The following is a 22,624-nucleotide window of genomic DNA, read 5'->3' on the forward strand; positions in this document are numbered from 1 at the left end:
CAGGTTAGGCTTCCTTATCCGCACCATGTGCCACCCTTCCTCGTGCCCTGAAGGTACTGGAAGGGGCTCGTTTTTGTACCACAACAAATTAACACTACTCCCACTAAGTTTCCAGGTCGATCAGGAGTCCACGAGCTTGGTGCTCAGCATAACTTCTGATGTTGCCACTTCCGACCGCCGGTGAGCTGAGCCATCTCTCGGGTAACTACTCACATATCCAGGTACCGAGAGATGCAGCAGTAACACAGCTGAGAAAGCAGCATATGTGCCCTCGAGTCTTCTCCCCTAGAATTCCTGACACACCTAATCTTCCAGATTAGACTTCCCCAGACATCCACCTGCCCTGCAGCTTGGATCTCACCTCTTCTGTCAGTCCAGGCTTGAAGCAACATCTGATTTTTCCTTCAGAAGGATACGCATCAGGTAGCCCCTCTTGATAAACATCTTGCAAGAAAGCTTCCCCTACAGCCTCACATCAGCACACAAGTCCAAACAGTGCTTATCAGCCTTTCCAGTTTCAGTTTGCTTTCAGCTACTTTAGGTCATCATTTTCTGTTATTCTCCACAGTTACTGCAGTGGTTGCTCACAGAAACCTTGCCCCTAAAGACCCATGATATTTTGGCCACTTTCTTTCTTTATCACTTCTCCTTTCATATTGCTTTGTCCCTCTCCAACTCTGTTCCATATTTGACTCTCCTTTTTGCTGAAGCTAATTCATCTCTGTGCCATCATGTACCTCTCAAGAAACTACAGATTTTATACTTCACAGCTCCCTAAGCTCTACTTTCCTTCCCTATAAAACCTTGCTTCTCCTTGCTGCTTCAGCCTCATACCCCTGAACCTGCCCTATTTCTGCTCCAAACCCTTTTCAGAATTCTTAACCCCCCTCCCATTCTTTTGTCTCGCCAGGCACATCTTTTTAAAAGAAACCAGGAGTACTTTGTTGCTGTTATACATTCATTGGTGATTCAGAAAGTCTTTAACTCCCAACTTGGCCTTTAATGCCCCCTTTTCTTTCATTGCTGTAGTTCCTTTAATTCAGTCCTTATACCCATTAATGATGGATAAGTTGTATCCAACCCATGTATCTATGTCCTTTTGCTAACAACTCAAACTACCAGGCAGTCACCTCATTTCTGTTTCCACAGCTGCCAGATTTTTTTCAAAGAATTTTTTCACTGCCTCACAGCTCCTCTGCACTTAAAAGCAATTCCTGCAGGACTGGTACCTACATTCTGCTACCTGGCACGCACCAGGGCATGCCTGTTAAATGCAGAGATTGCTTAATGACTGTAGTTTCTGGTATGGGAGAGAAAGTTTAACTTGGAGATCAATTCCCTCATGCTTAACTCTACAATATTTATTATACTTATTTACAACTTTTAAAAATCTACTGTACTTTAATTCAAATGCTATGCATTTAAAAAGAACAAATACTTGCTATTTGCCATAGCAAAAGCATCCACTGAAATTTCTGCAACTTCTTTAATATTTTACATTAATCAGAATCAGTGTTACTCCAGCTCACCTGAAAACCTCATCAGTGGGATCTTGATGAATTTTCAGTATACTTAGTAAACCAGGAGCCACACAAGCTGATTAGTGCACTGAAAACCCTCCCTCTCACCCTCCAGCAGCTACACTCTGTTCTAAAGTCAACAATCTGTTTCATACTAACAGTGCTAAGCCCCCTATAATTCAAGCCCCTCCTGCCACAGTTGCTCATAGAACATCCTACCGCTAATGCACACTTACATTCTCGCATCATCACTTGCATGCATTTCCAAATCATCTACTCATCATGTTTAATATCTTGCAATATTTTCCTCATTTGTCACAAGGAAATTAGTTTCCTTTCATTGCACTACACTGTCAGGCAGCTTGTTTTGGCATACTTGTGATTTTCAACTAGTCTTATCTGATGAATTGTGAGCTTTCAGGAGATAAAGACCTGCCAAGCCGAGTGGCAATCTGGGACACTGCCATTCCACAAGTGAAACTGCAACACAAAATGACGTACCTGCACCGGAGAGAAAGCACAAGGACAAACTCAACTCTGGGAGTTAAAAATGCCACTCAGAGGCAAGTGTTACAGCCTCTCTCCTCAGTCCTACTGCAAGAGCCACCAAATCTCCCTGCAATTGTCCTCTTTAATTTCTCCCTTCCCCCAAACAGATGCAGTGCATGACGCCTCTGAGGTAGTGCATGAAGTACTGGCGCAGCCATCATCATTCAGCACAGCCAGGGGAAAACAAGAGCCCAGTGTCAGAGCACTCGCCAACCTGTCGCGGGCAAAGTCACAAGACGAGCTCTCTATTGAATTCCAGCAGAAGCAGAGGAAGGATGCCCAGGGGATCCTGAAGCTACAGCTGGACAGTGATGAAAGGCTGATTCTACTGTGAAACAGTCATGGCTGCATATAAAGGAGGACAGAATTTAAGAACCAGCATTTTCATTGATCTCCCCCACACTCCCTCAAAAATCACCTGCTCTTAACTCCGTGAGGTATAACGTTTTCTCCAACCGCCCCTGTGAGTAAGGTCACAATGCCACCTACTGACGATTAAAAATAACAACCAACTTCTGTCAATCCAGAGCAACTCATTTTTTCCATTAAGTAATCCTTCCATTTCCATGTATTTATTAACTGCTCTGATGGCTGAATGCAAGTCTTCTAAATGTTTGCTTCTAGTTTGTATCTTTTCATCAGCTTTAATCTCCCAAGGGAGATTCTTTTAGCTTCTGATACAGGGTGAAATTCCTTTCAAATTTTCTAAGCTCTTTCAACTCTGAATGATTTGACCAAGAGCAGCTAATCCCTCCCAGTCCTTAGCAGAGTACAAATTGTTTAAGCCTTCTACGGTCCCAAGTAAAGAATGCCTCTTTGCAAAGTCACGCATAACCCATGTGGACAGTTTAAACAAGCTTCAAATTCAGAAACATTTATGACTAGATAATGTTTTTCATACCCTTAACAACCACTCCCCAATCAGGTGGTTTGAATTCAAGAAATTACAAACACCTCTGCAAGGGGTAGCACTATAGTTGGAGCAGGCCCTGGCCTGGGGCAGGGAATCAGAGACTGAGACTGCTCCTGACTATTGCCGCACTGCCTGTGGCAGTCCTTTCAGCTTTCTGCAGCTCTGTTGCTATCCTCCATCTGCTTCGTCTATTCACAATGTACCAAAGTGGTCTTCTGTGCATGAAAGGTGTTTGTAAGAATTAGGCCGAGAGAACTATAATCTGTTATGGGACCTGCATGAATTACCAAGATATAAATAACAGTAGAGAAGGATTCACTTAGGAACCCAATGTAACACTGAGTTAGTTTTTGCTGCACAGAGCTCAGTCGCTCCTTGTTTCTTTATTCTGAGCAGGTGACTAGGGAGAAGAAGTGTCCGTGCTTGCATACAGCAGCAAGAATCAGACTGGAACAGAACACCGTGGCAAGAAGAGTCACGACGCACACTAAGGCACTATGTTGCTTGAGCCCCACTGGAACCTGAAGAATCAATTCTTCATATGCCTACAAAGAAAAATACATGGATTATACACATTTAACAAGCTGTTTCTTTCTGACTGCAACTTAGAGGACTAGTAAGTAACCAGACCACTATTTAACTAGCCCTTTGCTAAGGCCTGATTTTTTAATCCCAGAAAAAACTGAGATGGAACTTAACATTTTGATTTACTGCCCTTAGAGAGAGAGACAGTTACTCTTATTATACAAAGCTCAAAAAGTTTCTGCTACATTTTGAATAGCAGCCATTTATATCCTCCATGGCTTTGTTCTTACTCTAAGCTTGCCAGTGAGGACATGTACATAATACAGCACTGAACAGAGACACTCTCTGAATGAGCATTTTGCAGATCACTGAGAAGCCAGTTTTCTCCATGGGAAACAACTATTTGGCTTCTCTGTGATGCAGAAAGCTCCAAAACATGTAACAGACATCTGCAGATATCTTAAATGTAGGAAAACATGCATGTTACACAACCAACAGATTTGTTATTACACATAGTAGTCTTATTTCTGAATCTCTACACTAGCACAACCTTTTTGAGTTTGTAAAGCAGTTGTTGACCACACTAAAGATCCAACTTCCCTTAGTTTTGAACACAGAATAAAGAAAACTTCATCTAGACACTTAGCCAATCCAATAAAACAGAAGTGGCCTTTTTTAAAGATCTTACTCCTTCAACTTTTGGTGGTTTACTCCTTTTTCTATTAGATAGGAACAGGGTTCTCCCACTTTGCTAGTCATCTGAAAAACCTATACTGCAGAGACTTTTCTTAATTTAGTGCCAATTATATCGTAGGATTACAAGTAAAGTATTAAGGAAAAAAAAAGAAGATGAGGAGAGCAGCCACTGTCAAGAGCATCGAAGAGCACCAAGTGATTGCAGGCATGTCAGACTGGCAGGATGACACCCATTAAAACCAGGTCAGAAAGGAAGAAGGGAGCCTCTGTAAGAATTCACACAACAAGGCTTTTATCAGTTAGGTCCTGTGCTCTGGAAGTTGCTCATCGCAGAAAGAGGCAGCAACTGTCAAACAAGAACCAAGAATTTCCTTCAGAAATATGAACTCACAGGTTTGTGTGTTGCGCTGTACCACTGACAGGGGTAGTCCCTTTTCCCTGAGCAGGAAGCTTCCACTTCAGCAGGCTTCCAACTCTCCGTTGACAGATGATCTACATAAGACAGATACAGCGGATACCTATGGAAGAATCTCACCCCATGTGATATCTTGGGCCTTCTGTCCTTAATGGGGAAAAGAATTCACCTTTGGCCTGCGCACCCCTCAACTCTAGCCACGCAGTTACGATTTCTCTTCCCCAAAACCATGGAAGACATTCTTCCTTTTCTCCCAGCTGACCTCCTGTTGACGCATGCAAGAACTCCCCTCCAATACTTTAAATGCTTTTATATTAATAATAAATATTTTTCCTGCTTATCAATATTAAACATGGCAGAAAAATTAGAAATATTTCACACTCCTTTTATCTGACCAGGCAGTCTTTCCTGCCCCTAAGTTTATCCCAGAAAATCATTGCTCAAATAACACCTAGAATAAGATAAAGGAGCTGAGAATCAGTGGCACATTTGATGTGGGGGCTAGCAAGAACAATTTCATGAGAAATTAGTACAATTTTTAGCAAAAACACAGAACGCCAATGTTCACATAAAATATTCACTGTCAGTGGACACCAGGTTCTTGTTTTAGAGGAATGTGGGAACCACAACCATCAGGAAAAGTGTTTGCTATCTTTTCTCCCCTATTTAAACACAGGAAGAAAAGCTTGGAAACCTTTAGAATACTCTGGTCGCTCTAAGTACCTGACAGCGAATAATTTTAAATACACACTGCACAGCCCCAGCTGCCACAAGAACGCTGTGAAAACGTGGTCTGAGCAGCTGACCTTTAACAAACCAGGGCCTGCAGGGGATGTGACAAATAGACCAGCTGCCAGCGCTTACAGGCAAGAGAGCCCATCCCTACAGTACAAGGGTTTGATGGCAGTAGCACAACTCCAAGCAGTCTGTTAACAATCAGTCTGCCTTTGGTCAGGCAGCAGTGTCCATCCTAATGCACAGCACATGCTAAGAGGAAGACAACGTGGCCTTTATCAGGGCTGCTATCCTCCCCTCGTGTTCATGTGACTCCTCCACTCCAGGCGGAGGAAATTCCACCTCCAGAAGACAGGTATAGATCCAGATTCTGTACTGCTCACAGCTCCTCTCTCCCCAAAAAGGGTACACAAAGAGCATCTCACCATCGCAGCAACAAACCAGTACTTCTGGACTCTTCAGAGCAACCAGTGCTTCCTCCCCGTCCCCTGCTGGCCGGTGGTACCGCACATGCACGGGCAAAGCACCTCTGAAACAGCGCAAACAGCGAGGGTCGCGTTCCAGGTACAGGAGAACCACAAGGCCTGTGGCCGAGTACTCAGGAGCCTCCACATCAATGATGTCAGGAATTAACACCGCCTGCAAGTAAACAAAGATCCAGATGTGGTCGCAACCAGAATCAGCACAGGAGAGAGAGACGGGGAAAAAAAAAAGGTATGAATATTTCATGCATGATTATGGGACTTAAGTGCTCACAGTCTGCTGCGGTAACCTAACGAAGCATCAGAAGGGGAAAAAAAAGTTTAACTCCTGCTGCATTAACATGCTGGTCTTCAGAGCACCAAGGAAACTCTACTGTTGGAGTTTATTCTGTGTGTAGGGAAGGGTTTCACATTTGCTTACTTTGGACCCCCACAGCTGTCTATAATAGCTACTCAGAAAATCTTTAAGTATCTCTCTGATACTTACCTTCACCTGTAAAACTTAGGTACCCTCCCAGAAGATGCCCAGCACCAAGATGGCATTGGAAAGTGATTGTCTCCTCCTATTAGACATGGCAGATTACTACAATGCAATTCTAGTGGAAACCTTTTTCCTTTTCCTATTTTCTAACACTGGGCCCAACTTCTTGGTTAGTAGGATCAGGTTGGAAGTTCTGTCCTTAAGCTGTTCCAAAACAGCTTTTCAACTCACTCTCCAATAAGTCATTCTTACCCATGGAAAGTTTGCAACACAACCTTTCCGATAGCCTGATAGTAACTGAAGAGGCGCTAATTAGTAACACCAATTAGCAAGGCTGTTATTGCGCTTGCAAGCATTCCAACAGAAGCTGCTCAGTGGCGTTGCCTCTGTTTTAACTGAATTAAGCACCTAAGGAGATTACTATAAAGCCACAGCCTTAACACATCTCTCTATCCAATACGTGAAGCTTGTTTTGGAAGGTAAGAAGGAAAGCTGTGATGGAATGAAGCGGTGAGACTCCTCAGTCCGGATCCACTTGAAGCACGCCGGGGAAGCCATTGCTTTGCACTTTTTAAGACCTCGACACAGAGTCTTGGCAGGAAGACCAAACAGCCCAGTAAAACACGCTCCCTGCCTGTTCCCACCCTGCTCCTGTATTGCTGGGGTTAATCTTCCTTCTTTTCACTCTGAATAGTTTTTACCCCAGTTACTTATCTGAGGCTAAGCAGAGCTGACAGGCATGCCTACGTGTAGAAACATCAGCAGCACGTTACACAAAACGTGCCCTGTGCCAGGTGGTGCTGGTAAGACAGTAACGCAATGAGAAATCACGAATATCACTGTGCAGCAACTTTCAGGAAAGGGAACGAATCACCTTGGTCCAAGGAGCCAGATGATGACCAGAGAGTGCAGCTTCCTGAGCAAGGCATCCTTCAGCTGCCGGCAAAGCACGTGAACGTCCTTACCTGAGAGGCTGCAAGCGGCCAGACCTTCTGGGTCGTTACCTTCGTTAAGTTGTGCTGCTGTAGCGATGCCAGCTCGTAGGGATCCACGTAGATTCCTGGCGGCAGATGAGTTCTAGCAACCACCGAGCATCCTGCAGCCCACTCTCCGGTTTCCCCAAGGTCTACCTTCACCAGCAGGTCCCTTAAACCAAGGCACAGAAGCAACACGCTTACACCCACGTTTCACCAGGCGGCACACCCACCGGGAGACACGCAGGGAGGCAAGGTGCGGCTCTTGCGTGTTCCGCACCACAAACTCCGGTTCGCCCAGAGCCATCCCGTCCTCACCAGCCAGGAGCCTGCGGTTCCGGTAGCTCACCCTAACCGCGTCCCCAGACCCCAAACCCGAGCACCGCGCCCCCCAGACCCCAAACCCGGCCCCACCTGTGGAACCCCTCCTGCTGCAGCTCCTGCGTGACGGCGGCTCCCCGGCCGGCAGCCTGCACCTCTGGGGAACACCACAGCGCGGGTGAGCTCCGGCACAGCGCCGCCCGTCCCTACCGCGGGGACGCGCCGCGCCCGGTGACCGAGGCACTCACGGAGGGCGCAGAGCAGCGCCGCCAGCCCGGGGCTCAGCCCCGCCATGCCGAGCCTTCTCCTCACGGCCCCGCCGCCCCGCTCCCGCCCCGCCCCGCGGCCGGGCCCCAGCGCCGCACTGCGCCCCCCCGCGCGGCGGAGGCCGCGGCGGCCATTTTGTGGCGCGGGGCGCCTGCGGCCGGCAGGGCCTGGGCACGGGCACCCGGCCCTGAGGTGTTGCCACGGCAACGCGGCGGGCCCGGGCCGCCGGCTGCGGGAGGGACCGGGGCCGGGACCGGGAGCGGCGAAACCGGGCCCAGCGCTGGCCGGGGAAGGCCGGGCCTCCGTAAGGGGCTGGGTTCGGGCCTCCTGCGGGCGCCGGGAGCGCTGCCGCGGTCCCTGTAGGCAGGGAATGCCGTGTCCCTCCTCACCGCACCCCGGTGGCTTGTGCTCCTGTTTGTCGTTCTCCCCTAGGGACGTCTCTGCCGTGATTGCTGCTTATACTTTACAAAGGAATTTCGGTTGCTGGAGGCGTCACTTCTCGTTTTAAGATACGGAAAGGGACTCTTAACTGAATTCTGCCTTTTTTTTTTTTTAGCTATTTTTGTTTTAAAGTAGAGCCACCGTTGTTAATTTTCAGTATTGAGGAATATTACTGCGAATTTGAACTGTTTACTCTGTGTTTTTAACAAAGAAGATTTCTTTCACCTCAACTTCAATGTAACTTTTAAAGATTACTACTTTTTCTTGATTTGGAGGCATATTTTTAGTTTTGTTTTTTATAATTCCATGCTTTGCCTTCCTGCAGCCTGTAGCGCAGTCAGAGACAGAGACAACCTGGATGTTTGGCATGTTTTCACTTAAAACCAAAAGGAAAGCAATGCGTAAGTGTACTGAGCTGGGAAGGAGATCTGCAGCAGCATTCCGGGGTCTTTCGGTCTCCTCTCATATTCCATCGAACTTGAAAGAGCGGGGTCAGAGCTAAAGGAGAAGCAGACACCAAGGAGTTCTCGAGCATTTTGTGTGTGGACAAATATTATCAGGCAGAAAAAGAGAAGTCGTCACTATTAGCCAGGTTAACGTTCCTTTCCCCAGTTGCCAGACAAAATGCTTCAGAGAAGAGCAAGAAGGATAATTATGGATGAGCTTTCTAACCTCGTTCATTTCATAGCTGACCTATGCGCTGAGATACTTGAGGGTTTCACAGTCCTTACTTAAAAATGAACTTCTAGCACATACAGTCTGGCCTTGCCACCTATATAAATACAGCTATAGATTTAGCGAGTCAGTCAGCTCTTCCACCCCATCCACCTCCTTCTCTACCTTTTATGTATGGCAAAAGTTCCCTGTTCCTCCCCACACAACAGCTTAGTATTTTCAAACCTTAATAAATCATTGACCTTCATGATCATTACATAGCTTAAACTCTACCAACCATAATGCCCTACGTCCAAAGCATTTCTGCTTGTCACTCTTAACTTCTCAGTTTCCTTAGTGGTCTACTTTAGCTAAACAAGCGGATGTCATCTCTCTTTAAAAGCAATGTCAAATTTTCATTGATTCCTAAAAAGGAATCTAATCATAGTTGTTCATTTTGAATCTCCTCTCTCCTTATCCCATCCATCATTAGTCATAGATATGCTGCTGTACTGAGATCACTCTGAAACCATAAGAAACCTTTACAAAAAAACAGACTTGCTGCCCCTCTTCTTATAATGTTTTTTTTTTTTTTAAAGGAATTCCAGTGTTAGATACGTCAACTGTATGCGTGCAGGCTTCTCCCTTACCTTACGAAATGTGCTTTAGGTATCATTTGACTGTGCAGTTCTTTACTTAGCTGCGGACAAAAAATTTAACTTGTGTGTGATCCATAATCCAGATTCAAAAGCCAAGAGGTGACAAAGGTGTAAATGAACCCTCGAGAGTCATTCTGCTCCCCATGCCCAGCTCAAATTGTACATAGGGATGTGTTCAAGTCCCCACAGAGTTAGGGAGACTTGCACTGTGGTGCACATTGTTACTGAATGTGGGTTACTCTAATCCTGATAAAAGACAACGACCAAGAGCCCCTCATGTTTTCTTTCCCTTTTGTTCCTGTTTTTCAGTGAGCGCTGAAGTTGCTGAGGACTCTTCCAATAAAACCGAGCACACTTCAGCTGTCAGCAAGAACTGCAATGGCTTGCGTTGCGAAGAAGTGCGGCATTCGCTTTAAGCCTCCGTCCGTTATCCTGATCTATGAAGAAAAGGACAAGGAAAAGACTCGCCAGCGCATCATGCCTGTCAGGAATTTCTCCAAGTTCTCAGGTGCGGTGTGTTTGCTTGCAGCATCCCCCCAGTCCCCTCCACACACAGAGGAGGAGCAGCTGGTCAGTAACACCATTTTTAGTCACTGCTGGGTAGCTCTGCACCAGCAGGCAGGGAGTGCACAGTGGGCAGGTTTGGGGTAATGCTCCCTCTCCTGGAAAGCCCAGGGCAGCATCTTAATCTGAGTAGTGGAGCTGCTTAACCTGGAGGTCTCACTTGTGAGGGCTTGGGGTGGAGGATCTCTTTGTATGAGGAGATTTGTTTGCCCCTGTAATTCTTCAGGGTGGTTTTCTCTTCAGACTGCAGCATAGCTGCAGAGCAGCTGAAGAATAACCCTCGGCACAAGGCTTACCTAGAAGGAGTCTCGCTACGTCAGCTGGAGAAGTTACACAGCTTGCTGAAAGGTCATCTGAGAGGAGAGAGTCTGGCTGAGAGCCTGGAAAAGGTTCAGCGGGAAGAGACCATCGACCCAGAAGAGGATATGAACAAACTGGATGACAAGGAGCTAGCCAAAAGGAAGAGCATCATGGATGAGCTCTTTGAGAAGAATAGGAAGAAGAAGGATGACCCAGATTTTGTCTACGATGTGGAGGTTGAGTTTCCACAGGATGAGCAGCTGGAGTCCTGTGGCTGGGATGTGGAGTCAGGGGAAGAAGTCTGATTCCAGACAAAGATGACCTGGGTGGGCAGAGACAAATCCCATATGCCTGGCAGAGAGAACGGTGTCATCCTAATTACTCTGCTGCATCCTCTTCAGTTCATCTAGTTGATGAACTGAATTACATTGGCCATGGAGGATCGGAGGCCTAAGGTATTGCAGCGGTTTCAGGTTTAAATAAGCTTTAAGAAATGGAAATGGGACAGCTGAACTTGTTGGGTGTTTTTAATCTTTTCCTATGTAAGAGTGCCTACAATAATTTAAAATTATTTCTCTCTCATGTGTTTACATTTCAGTCAGCTTTGACTGAGAACCTCACCAACTTGCCTTGCTGTGATTTCTGTTCAGCTTCATTTGAAAATGAAGTGTTAAATATTTATATCTTGGAAGCAACGTTAAAGCCTTATTGTATGCATATGGTATTTATTGCTACTTGTTGTAATGTTAAATGTGTACTGGGCTATTTGCTGGATGAATCACCGCTGCAATGAGCATATTACTCTAATGTTCCCTAAGCAATGCTTAAATTTGCAGCTTCAGGTTACACAACTATAAATCCTTATTTTTAAGAAATGGTATATTTAGAGAATAAGTTGTTCTTGAAAGTACTCTGAAAAGGCAGTGGTTTCAAACTGATGAAGTGGGGCCTTTTCCTTCCTTATGCTGCTAGAGATAATGCTCTTTCAGTAAATGCTCAGTTCTAGGAAAGTGTGCTTACACTATTTGAAAAAAGTAGTATGGTAGAAAGTCATAGAGTCTAGGGGTGGTGTTAGAGTAAAACAAAACTTTTACCACCGCTGCATCATCAGACTACAGTTCCCAGCTTGCTTTAAATAGCACCAGGGAAGAAACTGACGTGGCAAGTAAGCAAAACTACAGCAAAAACTCCTCCAAGTAGCATTTCAGTGATCACTGAGAAGTTTCTCTCTGCAAATAAATAAATATTTTAACTATCCCACTGAAGTTCTAGTCCTGTTGCCTACCTCACTGGTTTGTATTCTTCAAGACACACTCTCTTGTAAGAACTATGTTTAGGATTCTTCAGAAAGTGGTGAAATGATACACGCTGAAATGAGAGAGTCAGTTCTGTGAAAAATCTTGCCTTCAGCAAGTCCTCTTCTGCACACCGGGCGTCCTGCTGCAGGCGAGCAGCTGGAGAGGAGAGCAAACTGACTTCTGTCCTACGTGCTGAGAAGAAGCCTGGGTCCTGGTTGATACTTCCATTGCTCACAGGCACTCGCGGTGCCAGCCGTGGTTTCCCAAGCATTGCACAAACCTTCTCCTGGCTCCTTACCTCATTGTTAGTCATCATTCCCTGTCTGCTGCCTTGTCCAAGGCACCCCTCCGGTAGAGCCTCTTCCTGCGCAGCTCCTGGGACTCCAGTGGCAAAGCCAAGGCTTTTAACACTTCTGTTTGCTCCAGAAAGCCCCCACAGAGCCAGAGCAGGAGCCCTTGCTCTCCTGCAGCAGCAAAATCAGCCAGAGAACCCCAAATCAACCATATGTGAGCAAAGCTGCAGAAGCTAGCGATTACGGCAACCATTAATCAGCGCAGCCTGCAAAGTGACTTTTTTCTTGGTGATGATGCAAGAGGAGGAACAAGCCCTGCTTGCCCCAGGCTAATTGCAAAGGTCTGGCAGCTCGAAAAGCCCCACGCTTCTGCTGCCAGCTGACGCCGTCAGATCTGGAAGTGGTTCGGGGGCACAGGGCCTCACCGGGGTGGCTCGCGGGACGGAGCAAGCCATGCAAAGCAGGAGGATGCAGGCATCTCCTTCCCTCCAGAGACCACGTGCGTTCCACAGGTGATTTATTGTGCCCTGGGGGAAGGATGCTGAGTGCTGCTTGCTTTTTGCTCTCCAACAGCCTCCAGCCTCTTGCCATAACACTATATTATGCCCAGGTTTGGAGAAACTTATTAAGACTTGCAGATGGGTTTTGACAAAGAACCATTAATAATAACTGAAAACACAGAAATGAGGCTGCGAGAAAAAATACCGTGCTCCTTTTCTTGTGTTTTCCCTGTATGGGGCATCTGGAGCTTAACACTTCCAAAATCATAGCGCAGTCAAGCTTTGCCCAAGCTGAGCACTAAGCAATGGCTGAGGGATTCACGCCAGGAACCGCTCCATCTGCGGCATCGTGATGGTAGGAAGTGGGAGGCGACCAAGATCAGCAAGATCTCCCAGCAGGATGATGCACAGCTATGCAATTAGCTTTCAGTGCAATTAGCATCCAGGAAAATCCCGTGTAAGGCTTCTCATCGCAGCCAGCCCCTGCCCCAGCCAACCATGGCTTTCCCCACAGGGAGGAGACTGATCTCCTCCCACCCTGCGTCCTCAAACTGCCCCAGCTTCGTGTCGCCAGCTGGATCAGGAGCTTTTTAAACGACACAGGGGCAGCCGTCCTACTGAGCGCGGTGATAAGATGGTGGCTGCGCCGAGCAGCAGCCCCTGTTGTACATCAGATAAGGCTCCACGTGTTTTTTTTCTGTTTTCAACTCTGCTCTCTCTGACTGCATGCCACTGGTGTAGCAGAGACAATGATCTCCTCTGTGGCCACAGAGCAAGCGGTTCCTTGCTGCAGAGAAAGCCCAGCAGCTTCGGTCTGCTCCTCGGGAAGATCCCAGCCGTCGCTCCCAGGGCACTGCGGATGCGTCACAGCCTCCGTGCTGGGCAGAAGGACTGCCAAAGCACACGGGGTGAAAGATCTGCCCCCGTTCCAAGGCACAGGTGGCACAAGGCATCACAGAAATATTTAAGCATGGTGTTAAGTCTCACCTGTTCTCACTGCAAACCTCCTGCTTTGAAGATTTTGGTAACGCCGTGGCATTAGCTCAGCAGAGGCCACCGTTGGAGGGGGCAGACAGCCTGGGTGCATTATCTCAGTGCTACTGGGGTGCCTGCCCCTGTTGAAACAACTTCCCTTGCTTCCCTCTAAAGAAAAAAAAATAATATATGATCCTCCCCGGATTAGAGCAGCAGAGCGAAATGACGTCTCAGCCTCGCCAAGAGTGCCTTGGAGTTTCCTCCAGGGGTGCGATGGGCCAGCAAAAATACCCGTGATGATGCAAGAACCCAGCTGCAGAGTCTGGCCTGGAGGCATGCTGATGTGACATTTTGTTTCACTGCCTTGTTGGGTCAAGGTGTATTTTTTTTGTTAAATGGGCTGTAGGTTTGCTCATCATTAAATCGCTCTCTTTTTCTCACACACCTCCCACAGCAAGCTCATTTATGTTAATTAAGGCTGCATGGACATTGTGCTTCCACTCCGAGTTTTGTATCTTGAGCGACACTGGCACCTCTCAATGCCTATTTATTAAAACCCCGTTCCTGCACCAGCTTTTCAGGTGCATATCACCAAATCCCAGCTACCTCCATGCCCGCTCACCCAACCGATTTTACCTTCCTGCTTGCCCACCCACCCAGAGCACAACAACCTCGCTCAGCTCTGGGAACACAGGCGGGGAGGCAGCGCCGAAAGCCTTGCTGCAGTTGAGCTGAAGGCGCCCACCGCTCCTGTCGCCTACTGATCCGGCTGCTTCCCCTCGGCCAACCCACGCTGACTGCTCCCAATCCCAATGCACACACAACGGGCAGCAGCGGCCACCCAGCTGCCACCCCAGCACGGGGCCGTGCCCCCCGGCACCCTGCCAAAAGGAGAAGCAGCAGCTGCAGTGGAAGGACACATCCACATCCACATCCATCCACCAAGGCTGGAGCCCGTGGGGCTACAGCCATGAGGGATTCCCCAGCTGGCACCTGATTCAGTTCTGGCTATTTCTGTCTGAAATAGGGCCAGAAAACAGCCGTTTCCTGAGGCGGATTTGACAGTCTTTCCCGAGTCTTTCCAGCATTAAGCTGGCTCCCCTCCTGCAGCATCCCTGCCCATGGCTCCACGCTGGGGTTTCGGCACCCATGGGTTTCGCTTGCCCCATTTATCACAGGGCACGCCACGACTGGTGCCAGGAAAGATAAACATGATAAAAACAGTACTGGCAGTATAATTTATTCTTGTGTCTTTCGGTCAATATTTTACATCGTAGCAACTTGAGGTTCTTTCCAAGGGGCTCTTTTGGCCAGGATCCAAGCAGCAGCACACCAAAATGCCCCGCTGACACCACCTTGTCTCACCGCCATGCTGGGCACTGCCAGCAGCAGTGCCACAACCAGGGCAGCGTGGGATGGGGTTGGGGACTGTTCTGCTTGGGGCACCATCACTGTTTCAATCCTTTTTTTCTTAGTGATATATCCCACAGAGACATGCAGGCTGAAGTTTCAGTGACAAATCCAGCAAGACAGAGCTCTCGCTCTTACTTCTTTCACCTTCTGCACATAGATTTCAACCCTTGCCCTCCAGAACCCACAAATGCAAAATGTTCGCCATGGAAGTTCCCAAGCACCGGGGCGGCTTTGGGGTTTCACAGCTCACACCAGGAGTCAACCAGAGGCTTCAGCAGGGCCAGCGCCATGCAGCCACGTGCCAGGGTGGTGCGTTGGCCCCTGGGCACCTCCTGTGGGCACACGTGGAGGGCAGCTGTGGCAGGGTGAATAAATAAAAGCAACCACCCTAGATGGAGGAAAGCACTTCCCCGCCGGGTGGCCCAGGGGCGAGGACGTGCCCAGAGCAGCAGCGCCAAAACGCTGCTTCTCAGCCTCTCCGTCTCATGGCCAAGGTCTCGCCTACGCTCACCATCCCGAGTGCCACTGGCCCTTTCTCCTCCTCATCCCCATCCATCAGTAAGGGCTGGATGCCCCGCACCGGCTCTTCAACATTTTTAGCAGCTTTTGCTTGAGCATGAGGAAGACCACAGCGAAAGCCACCAGGAGCGTCAGGCAGGTGGGCAGGGCGAGCACCAGGTAGAGGAGGGCCAGGTTGGCCACCTTCCAGCGGCAGGCCCGCAGGACAGTCTCGGGCAGCGCCCGGGCGCTCAGCGTCCTGGAGTCATAGCTGCAGGTCACCTCGCGCCCGTCGGGGACACGCAGCTGCTCCACGCGCTGCAGGGACTCCCACCAGCCCAGCGTGCAGCAGTTGTAGGGGTTGCGGCTGAGGTAGAGCTCCTGCAGGCTCCTCACCAGGGGCGTCCGTGCCACGTCCGTGGGCAGAGCCGGGAGGCAGTTGTCCCGGAGGTCGAGGCTGCGCAGCTTGACCGCACTCAGAGTCCCGGGAAGTGCGGTCAGTGAATTCCCTGACAGGTCCAAGGCCACGAGGCTCTGTAAGGCAGAGAAGTCCACCACAGAGGAGGAGAAGCTGGTGTTCCGGAGGGACAAAACCCGTAGCGTGGCAGCAAGGTCTTGAAGCCACCCCGGGTCCCCAGACAGGGCCTGCTGGTTGTCAGAGAGGTCCAGGTGTGTCAGTGATGTCCCTCGGAAGGGCTGGCCGTCCAGTCCCCGCAAACCACAGCCAGCCAAGTAGAGGCGACTCAAGGTCTCGATTCCCCTGATGTCCACACAGGGAGGACTCTCCGCCTCGCTTGCAACAGCCTGCTGGGGACACAGGTCAAGCCGGTTGCGGCTGAGGTCAACTGTAGTGATCTTCCTGGTGTAGGTGAAGACTTCAGCAGGGAGCACCCGCAGCCTGTTGGTGCTGAGGTTGAAGAGCTGCAGGCTGGGCAGGATGGCCCCGGCACCCACCTGCAGCTCCACAAGCTGGTTCTGGCTGAGGTCAAGGTCCGTCAGCACGGCCAAGGGGTCCTCCTCTGACAGGTGGAACGTCTCCAGGCAGTTCTGGTTGAGCTTCAGGTGGGTCAGGGAGGGCATCTTGGCCAGGAAGCCCTCCGGCAGGTACCAGAACTGGTTCTGGCTCATGTCCAGGAGGCGCAGGGAGGAGAGGTTGCTGTAGCAGACCTCGTCCCAGAGGTTGACCGTGGTAATGTTGGTGGAGTTGCCATCAATGATCAGGAACTGCACGGTGACATCTGCGAGGGAAGTGCCGTTGGGGAGACGCTGATAAAAGCTCATCTCATTGTCCTTCAGCAGCAAGGAGTGCAGCTTACTCTGCCGGGGCAGCACAGGGAAAAATAGGAGCCGGTTGTGGGACAGGTCCAGCACCTCCAGTTCAAAGAGATCATCACTTTCAAAGGCCAGAAACCACTCGATAATGTTGTGGCTGACATTGAGCACCTTGAGCTGGGTCAGGCCGAAGTCCACTATGCATGGCATGTAGTTATAAGCTATGTTGAGCCTCTGCAGCTTCTGCAGCCCTTCAAAAGCTTGGTCAATCTCAAAGATGTAGTTCTTCTCCAGGTTCAGCTCCAAAAGCTGCGTCAAGTTGGTGAAGACAGAGGAGTCCAGCCTCATGATAATGTTCCTGGCCACTGACAAGGACTCCAAGGACGGCAGATTCAGGAGCAAAACCGATAACATGTCCTCAGTGAGGCAGTTTCCAGATAGATCAAGTGTCCGCAAGGCTGGCAAAGCAGAAAGAGCAGCTGCTGTCTGCGAGTAGTTGGTGAAGAGGAGGTTGTCTGCCAAGGAGAGCACGTGGAGGCCTTGGCTGCCCAGGAAGGCGCCAGGCTCGATGAGCTTCAGCCGGTTCTTGGACATGCTGAGATGCTTCAGCTGGGGGTACGGGAGCAGAGAGGCATGGCCCAGGACCTGGATAGTGTTGTCATTGAGCAACAGCTCTTCGATATCACCTTGAAGATTTCCTGGGACAGAGCTCAGCCATCTCCCAGTGCAGTCTGCGGTGCTCTGCACCTAAAGCAAGAAGCAGACACGTGACACCTCTTTGAGAAGGAGGAGACGGGGGGGAGATGAGAATTTTGGGGAACAAAGTAGGGATGGAGGTGGTGGCTCCACAGACAGAGCTTCGACATCCCAGTCCAAGCCTTAGCTCCAGTGCTAGGCCAGTATCTGGGAGGCCAGGTCTGGAGGTGCTGAGGTGCCTGGGGTTTGTAGGGCAGGATCAGGAGATCAGAAGGGCAACGATTGTGAGAGCGAGGACTTACATGCTTGCAGCTGCCAGGAGACACCGCCCAGGCTGCGCCCACCCCATTTCCCCATCCCGCTTCCAGCAGGACCAGAAGCAGGGAGAGACCGGGCAGCAGGGCCTCCATCTCAGCAGCGGCTCTCCTGTGGGGACAGAGGTGAGAGGGTCAGAAGCTCATCCCGAAAGGCCCGGCTTTCCCCAGGGGACCCACCGTGGCAGCAGTCGTGCACCCTCCTGCCCTCAGCACTCGCCTGCACTGCCCGGGATGCCCGGAGGTGATGGGCTCCTACCGCAGCAGCGAGCACCATGCCCTGCTCAAATGAGTTGCGTGCTCGGCTGCAACCCTCGAGGAGAGGCTTCCTTGCCTCACAGAGCTCACAGCCCCCCCCCGGTGCCCCAGTGCCCACCAGGGTCACCAACCCCACTGCTACCAGAGCGTGTACCCTCCAGCACCCATTGCTGCTCGCTGCCACCCCAAGGTGCCGGGGTGCAGCCGGGGAAGCGGCTGCTTTTCAATACGAGGTCCACGGTTGCTAATTTTGTGGAACCGGAGCTGATGGTATTTGCATCTGGGGAAAAGCTGAACCTCAGGCAAATGAGCAGTGAGGTCTCGCCTGGGGCTCGGCGAGCAGCGTTTTCATAACTGCCAGTGTTTGAAGAAGAAATCGGAGGTTATTTTTGGCAGACTGAGAAGCTGGAGCCTCACACCCCAGAGGAAGCACAGGACGCATCCCAGCTCATCTCCTTCCATGGGACAGCCAAAAGCCAATGTGAAATCGGCATTTATTAATCCGGGATGGGGGCGGGAAGACCCTTCTCTGGGTGAGGTGATTTCTCCAGCCCCTCCAAGCCCTCACCCCCAGCAGCGCCTTGTGCCAGAGCACAGCACAGAGGGACCCCGCGGTGTCCTCACCACAGCACTGCTCCCCAAAACCCCACAGGCTTGGGCTGCAGCTCGGCAGTGGCACCCAAACCCCTCTGAGCCGCTTCCCCCCACCCCAACTCACCCTTTCCCCCCACCGCCACCTCCCTGCAGCTCAGCTTTGGCCTCCCCCAGCATCAGCAGCTCCTTCCCCTCTGCGTCCCCCCGGCGGGGCCGTGGGGTACCAGGGGCAGGTACTCACCGCCCGGGGCGGCACGCGGGGCGTGCAGCAGCGCATCCTGTGCCCAGCGGCCCCTCCACCGCCACACTCGGGGGGCTCTCGGGGGGCCGAGGCTGGGGGTGAGCCGCTGGCTCCCTCTCCCACCCGCTCTCTGGCTCGGCGCTGAGTTAGCCTTTGCGGAAGGAGCTAACGGAAACTGCAGTCACATGGAGGCAGCGAGCGCGGCGAGGCACTTCGCTTACTTGATCTCGGCACTCACACCCCAGGTCATGCACTCACAAGCAGCCCGGCAGCAAGGAGGAACCACGGCGTGGGCAGGGAGGGGGGCGCGGGCAGGGCCCCGGGGCTCGGCACGGCCACAGCGCAGAGCCAGGGCCCTTTGGGGTTGGTTGGGTTTGGCTGCAGAGAACAGCCGCCGGCTGGGCGGCGCTGCCACAGGCGCTCCCCACATTGCGTCCCTCCAACCCCCTGATAGCCCCGGGCTTCAACACGAGGGCAGGGATGCACTTCCCAGGGGGGAATTGATCCCCTCGGCACCCCTGGGACACCAGCGCCCGGCCTCTTGCAGCACCCAGGTGAGATTTTTGGATGTTGAGCGAACTCCGGGGACGTCCAGCAAAGCCAGCGCCCAGGGTGCAAGTCTGGCCCATCCCAAAGCAGGGGGCTCCCAAGCACCAACACTGATGCAAAAGTCAACGTGAAGGTGGGTCGAGCAGCTCAATCCCAGGGTCCTCACGCACCCCAATTCCCCGCTGAAGTGCGGCCAGTGATGGGGCAGCCTGCTTATTGCAGCACACCACGTATCCCCCCCGAGGGACCGCTGCCTGGCTCACCCCGACCCGCCGGACACCTGTGCCGAGGGGTCCTTAGGCTCCCGCAGCCCGTGCGCGTGAGCGGGCAGATATGTTTATTTTTCTTTTTGCCTTCACTTTAAATTTCATTTCTTCTCTGGAAGGACACTCAGCGCTCCCACATCACTGAAAAAAAGCCCTGTGGTTTCATTTCCTGCATTTTCAAGGAAGTTTGAAGCATAAAAATCAAGAAGGAAAAGAGAGAAGCACTCGTGGGCCAAGCGAAGCAGAGCAGATGTCAGAAACTCCACAGCGGGGCAAGATTCCCAGGGTGTTGCTCGAGGTCACATGAAGCGCTGGGACCAGCCAATAACTACAGACCCACTCCTCATCCCTAAAACCCTGCCACGAGCCCAGCCCACACCAAAAGCACTCACCTGACAGGCAGAAAGGCAGGAGCTGGAAGAGATTCCCCCCAGGGCTGGGAAACCTTAATACCGAGCATCCTCACCTGCGACCATACACCGTTCCCCATTGATCCAGAGGCTCCTGGGAGAACTTTCGATGACATCCACGCAGTGCCACCAGGTCAGGTGGTGCCCCAAGGGTCAAAGCAGCCTCTGCCAGCTCCTTGGTGGCCCAGGGAGAGAAAACTGGGTTTTATCCCGCGCTTCATCCCGTGTCAGTGAATTTGGCTGGCCGAAGCCGAGCCCCCCACACCTCCCTTTTCGGAAAGCAACCACACACCGGGGCCACTCCCCACAGCCCATCTCCACACACAGGCCCCTAGCAGCACCCTGCTTTTCACACTTTCCCCACATCCTGCAGCCGGGTGGTTCTGAAAATGCCCCAAAGCTGCAGCTTGCCCCCCTCCTCTTCCTCTCAAGCAGCATCACACACCCCACTGCGAGCTCTCCCGGTAAAGACCAGCTGCACGTTTGGGGATTTTTTTTTTTCTTTTTTACTGGCACAGTAAAGGCACAGGGATTGAGCTGCCAGTCTGACTGACTCTTTATGAAGCTTCAATCCAGCTCAATGGCACGGCTGGGCTAAAATGAAGGAGATTCGGCTTGCAGAGGTGCCCAAGTGTGCCACAGCAATTCCTGCAGCTGCAGAAAATGATCAGGATCCTCCATAAGGTTTTATACCCAGCCTCCTCCATCCCATCTCCCGTCTTTTTCCCTTAACAGACCCTCAGGTTGTGGAGCTCAGATCCTGAGAAAAGGGGCAGCTCCGCCTGGTCGCCTCAGACCACTGCACCCAGTGCCTGGGGGAATGGAGAAACTGCGACAGAAACCAGCAACCCACTGCCTCTGATGCCCAGCAGACACCAGTGTGCCCTTCTTTTTTCCTGCAAGAAATGTGATTTTTTTCCACTGATTCCCCTCCTCCCCCCGAGCAAGACCACAGCCCTGGCCATTGGGGCAAAGTGAAATGGAAACATTTCTCCCCGGGCTGCATCTGCTGCCCCAGCAGTGGAGAACTGGAGGGAATTAAATGAGCAGCTCCGCAGGGGAGAATGCTCAGAATCACCGAATCATTTAGTTTGGAAGAGACCTCCAAGATCACCTCAGGATGGTGCAAAGCATCCCAGGAAAGCCTCCAGCCGTGCTCAGTCCCCAGCTTTTTGCCCATTGTGGGGAGGATGCAGCATGAAAATAGACGGGTGGAAGAAGCAGCTGCTTAGCGAGACATTAGATTGATACCTACAGAAAATGACAACGTCCAGGCTCGTGGGAAACCACAAACAGCATTACAGAAAACATTAGGAGGGCTCAAGACCTCAAAGCGGGTTGTGTCGGGGGTCTGTCACCAGCAGCATCCCATCTGAGGGGCCAGAGCAGCGGCAGCAGAAGCACCAGCATCTCCCCTGAGGGACAGGGGTGGGAGCAGCACCCTGTCCTCTGCCAGCCCTGGTGCCCCTCAGAGCAGGACCTGTCAGATGCTGGGGGGTTCAGGTCGTAAAAAAAGCCTTTTAGATGGGAAACTGTGTTTAAATACTGGCCGGGAAGGACTCAGAAAATTAAAGAAAATCCGCCTTTAAAACCCACATCAAATCTTTCAAACTGCCACGTGGCTGAAGCGTGCACAGTGAATGCAAAGGTATCAAGACAATGCAAGTGAAGAAGTCCCTTAATTTAATCACCTGCTCTGGATACAGCAGCACTACGTGCTGAAGCTCTGCCCTATCCCAGAAGCTGCCAGGTGCCTGGCAGTTTAAGATGAAGTATGAGCAGTGCAAACCAAGAAACAAATCAGCGATCTATAATCAGCTTCAAAATCTTTTTTCTTTTCTTCCACCCTAGCTGTCGCCAGAACAACGTGCTTGCTTATTCACCCAGCCACCCTCTGTCTTCTTCCAAGGAAACACGTGCCAGCGCTGATGTTAACAACCGAATTAAAACTTCAGGCTGCTAAGCCTTGGGTTTTGCAGCCGCTGCCATGCCTGTGAACGCTGCCACCAGAACATCCTCGCCTGGGCCGGCTGCGGCTCCCGTGCTCCACTTTTACCCGCTCACCGCAGCAAAGCCCACCTTTGCTCCCCTATTTGCAGCCAGCAGGAGCCTCCCAGCTCACTCCGGGTTTTTTGGTGAAAAGAGGGGATCCGAAGGGGTCTTTAACTCTGGGTATCGCTTTCCAAAACTGCTCTGAAGGGAGCGCGGGGCTTCGCTTGCTCGCCTGCTTCTGCAGTGAGGCACCAGTTCTCACACCGACACCTGTGGGGAAGGAAACGACCCACCAGACCGGCACTGTGCCACGAGCCCGGCACTAGGGGCCCAGGCGAGCCACTGGCATTTGGCCCAGGACCTGCACTCTAAGCAGGAGCCCGCGGCACCGCTGCCAGAGAGGAGCCTCCCTTCAGCCCCAGTGCCTGAAGGGAGCAAGCATCCCCCAAGGGGCCCAGAGGAAGGCCAAGAAGGTCTTAGTAGAAAGCAAAAGCGCGTTTCTGGAAGCACAGCGTGGGAAGAAAGGGAAGAGGGGAGCCGGTCAGTGGCTCGGCCACAT

General features: G+C 51.2%; 3 protein-coding genes across 12 annotated transcripts; 1 reads left to right on the forward strand and 2 right to left on the reverse strand.

Annotated features, from left to right (window-relative positions):
• Nucleotides 1–2,900: 2,900 nt before the first annotated feature.
• Nucleotides 2,901–8,058, reverse strand: PIGX (phosphatidylinositol glycan anchor biosynthesis class X). 6 transcript variants are annotated; one of them, XR_010833574.1, is made up of 8 exons: nucleotides 7,860–8,058; nucleotides 7,705–7,768; nucleotides 7,282–7,462; nucleotides 5,779–5,992; nucleotides 4,788–4,883; nucleotides 4,595–4,695; nucleotides 4,196–4,469; nucleotides 3,326–3,527 (listed from the first exon to the last, which is right to left on the reverse strand). XR_010833574.1 is itself a non-coding variant. In XM_067002463.1 (7 exons), exons 1-7 carry the CDS (start codon nucleotides 7,903–7,905, stop codon nucleotides 3,366–3,368), a joined length of 864 nt encoding a protein of 287 aa, XP_066858564.1. In that variant the 5' UTR covers nucleotides 7,906–8,058; the 3' UTR covers nucleotides 2,901–3,365. The 6 variants fall into 6 exon arrangements, 4 of the variants coding, with proteins under 4 accessions (XP_066858564.1, XP_047933160.2, XP_066858565.1 ...); XM_067002463.1 differs by lacking the exon at nucleotides 4,196–4,469 and having other exon boundaries at nucleotides 2,901–3,527; XM_048077203.2 differs by lacking the exon at nucleotides 4,196–4,469 and having other exon boundaries at nucleotides 2,901–3,527; nucleotides 7,321–7,462; nucleotides 7,860–8,014.
• CEP19 (centrosomal protein 19) lies at nucleotides 7,651–11,761 on the forward strand. Of its 4 annotated transcripts, none has more exons than XM_048077162.2 (4): nucleotides 7,771–7,789; nucleotides 8,645–8,720; nucleotides 9,942–10,140; nucleotides 10,440–11,761. In XM_048077162.2, exons 3-4 carry the CDS (start codon nucleotides 10,011–10,013, stop codon nucleotides 10,799–10,801), a joined length of 492 nt encoding a protein of 163 aa, XP_047933119.1. In that variant the 5' UTR covers nucleotides 7,771–7,789; nucleotides 8,645–8,720; nucleotides 9,942–10,010; the 3' UTR covers nucleotides 10,802–11,761. The 4 variants fall into 4 exon arrangements, with proteins under 4 accessions (XP_047933120.1, XP_047933119.1, XP_013041634.1 ...); XM_013186180.3 differs by lacking the exon at nucleotides 7,771–7,789 and adding an exon at nucleotides 8,053–8,182; XM_013186179.3 differs by lacking the exon at nucleotides 7,771–7,789 and adding an exon at nucleotides 8,123–8,556.
• Nucleotides 11,762–13,369: 1,608 nt separating this feature from the next.
• NRROS (negative regulator of reactive oxygen species) lies at nucleotides 13,370–21,455 on the reverse strand. Of its 2 annotated transcripts, none has more exons than XM_013186176.3 (3): nucleotides 20,130–21,455; nucleotides 17,744–17,867; nucleotides 13,370–17,492 (listed from the first exon to the last, which is right to left on the reverse strand). In XM_013186176.3, exons 2-3 carry the CDS (start codon nucleotides 17,849–17,851, stop codon nucleotides 15,531–15,533), a joined length of 2,070 nt encoding a protein of 689 aa, XP_013041630.1. In that variant the 5' UTR covers nucleotides 17,852–17,867; nucleotides 20,130–21,455; the 3' UTR covers nucleotides 13,370–15,530. The 2 variants fall into 2 exon arrangements, with proteins under 2 accessions (XP_013041630.1, XP_013041629.1); XM_013186175.3 differs by lacking the exon at nucleotides 20,130–21,455 and adding an exon at nucleotides 18,849–20,079.
• Between the last annotated feature and the right edge of the window lie 1,169 nt (nucleotides 21,456–22,624).

Source organism: Anser cygnoides, chromosome 9, assembly GCF_040182565.1.
Source record: "Anser cygnoides isolate HZ-2024a breed goose chromosome 9, Taihu_goose_T2T_genome, whole genome shotgun sequence".
Taxonomy (NCBI): Eukaryota; Metazoa; Chordata; class Aves; order Anseriformes; family Anatidae; genus Anser; species Anser cygnoides.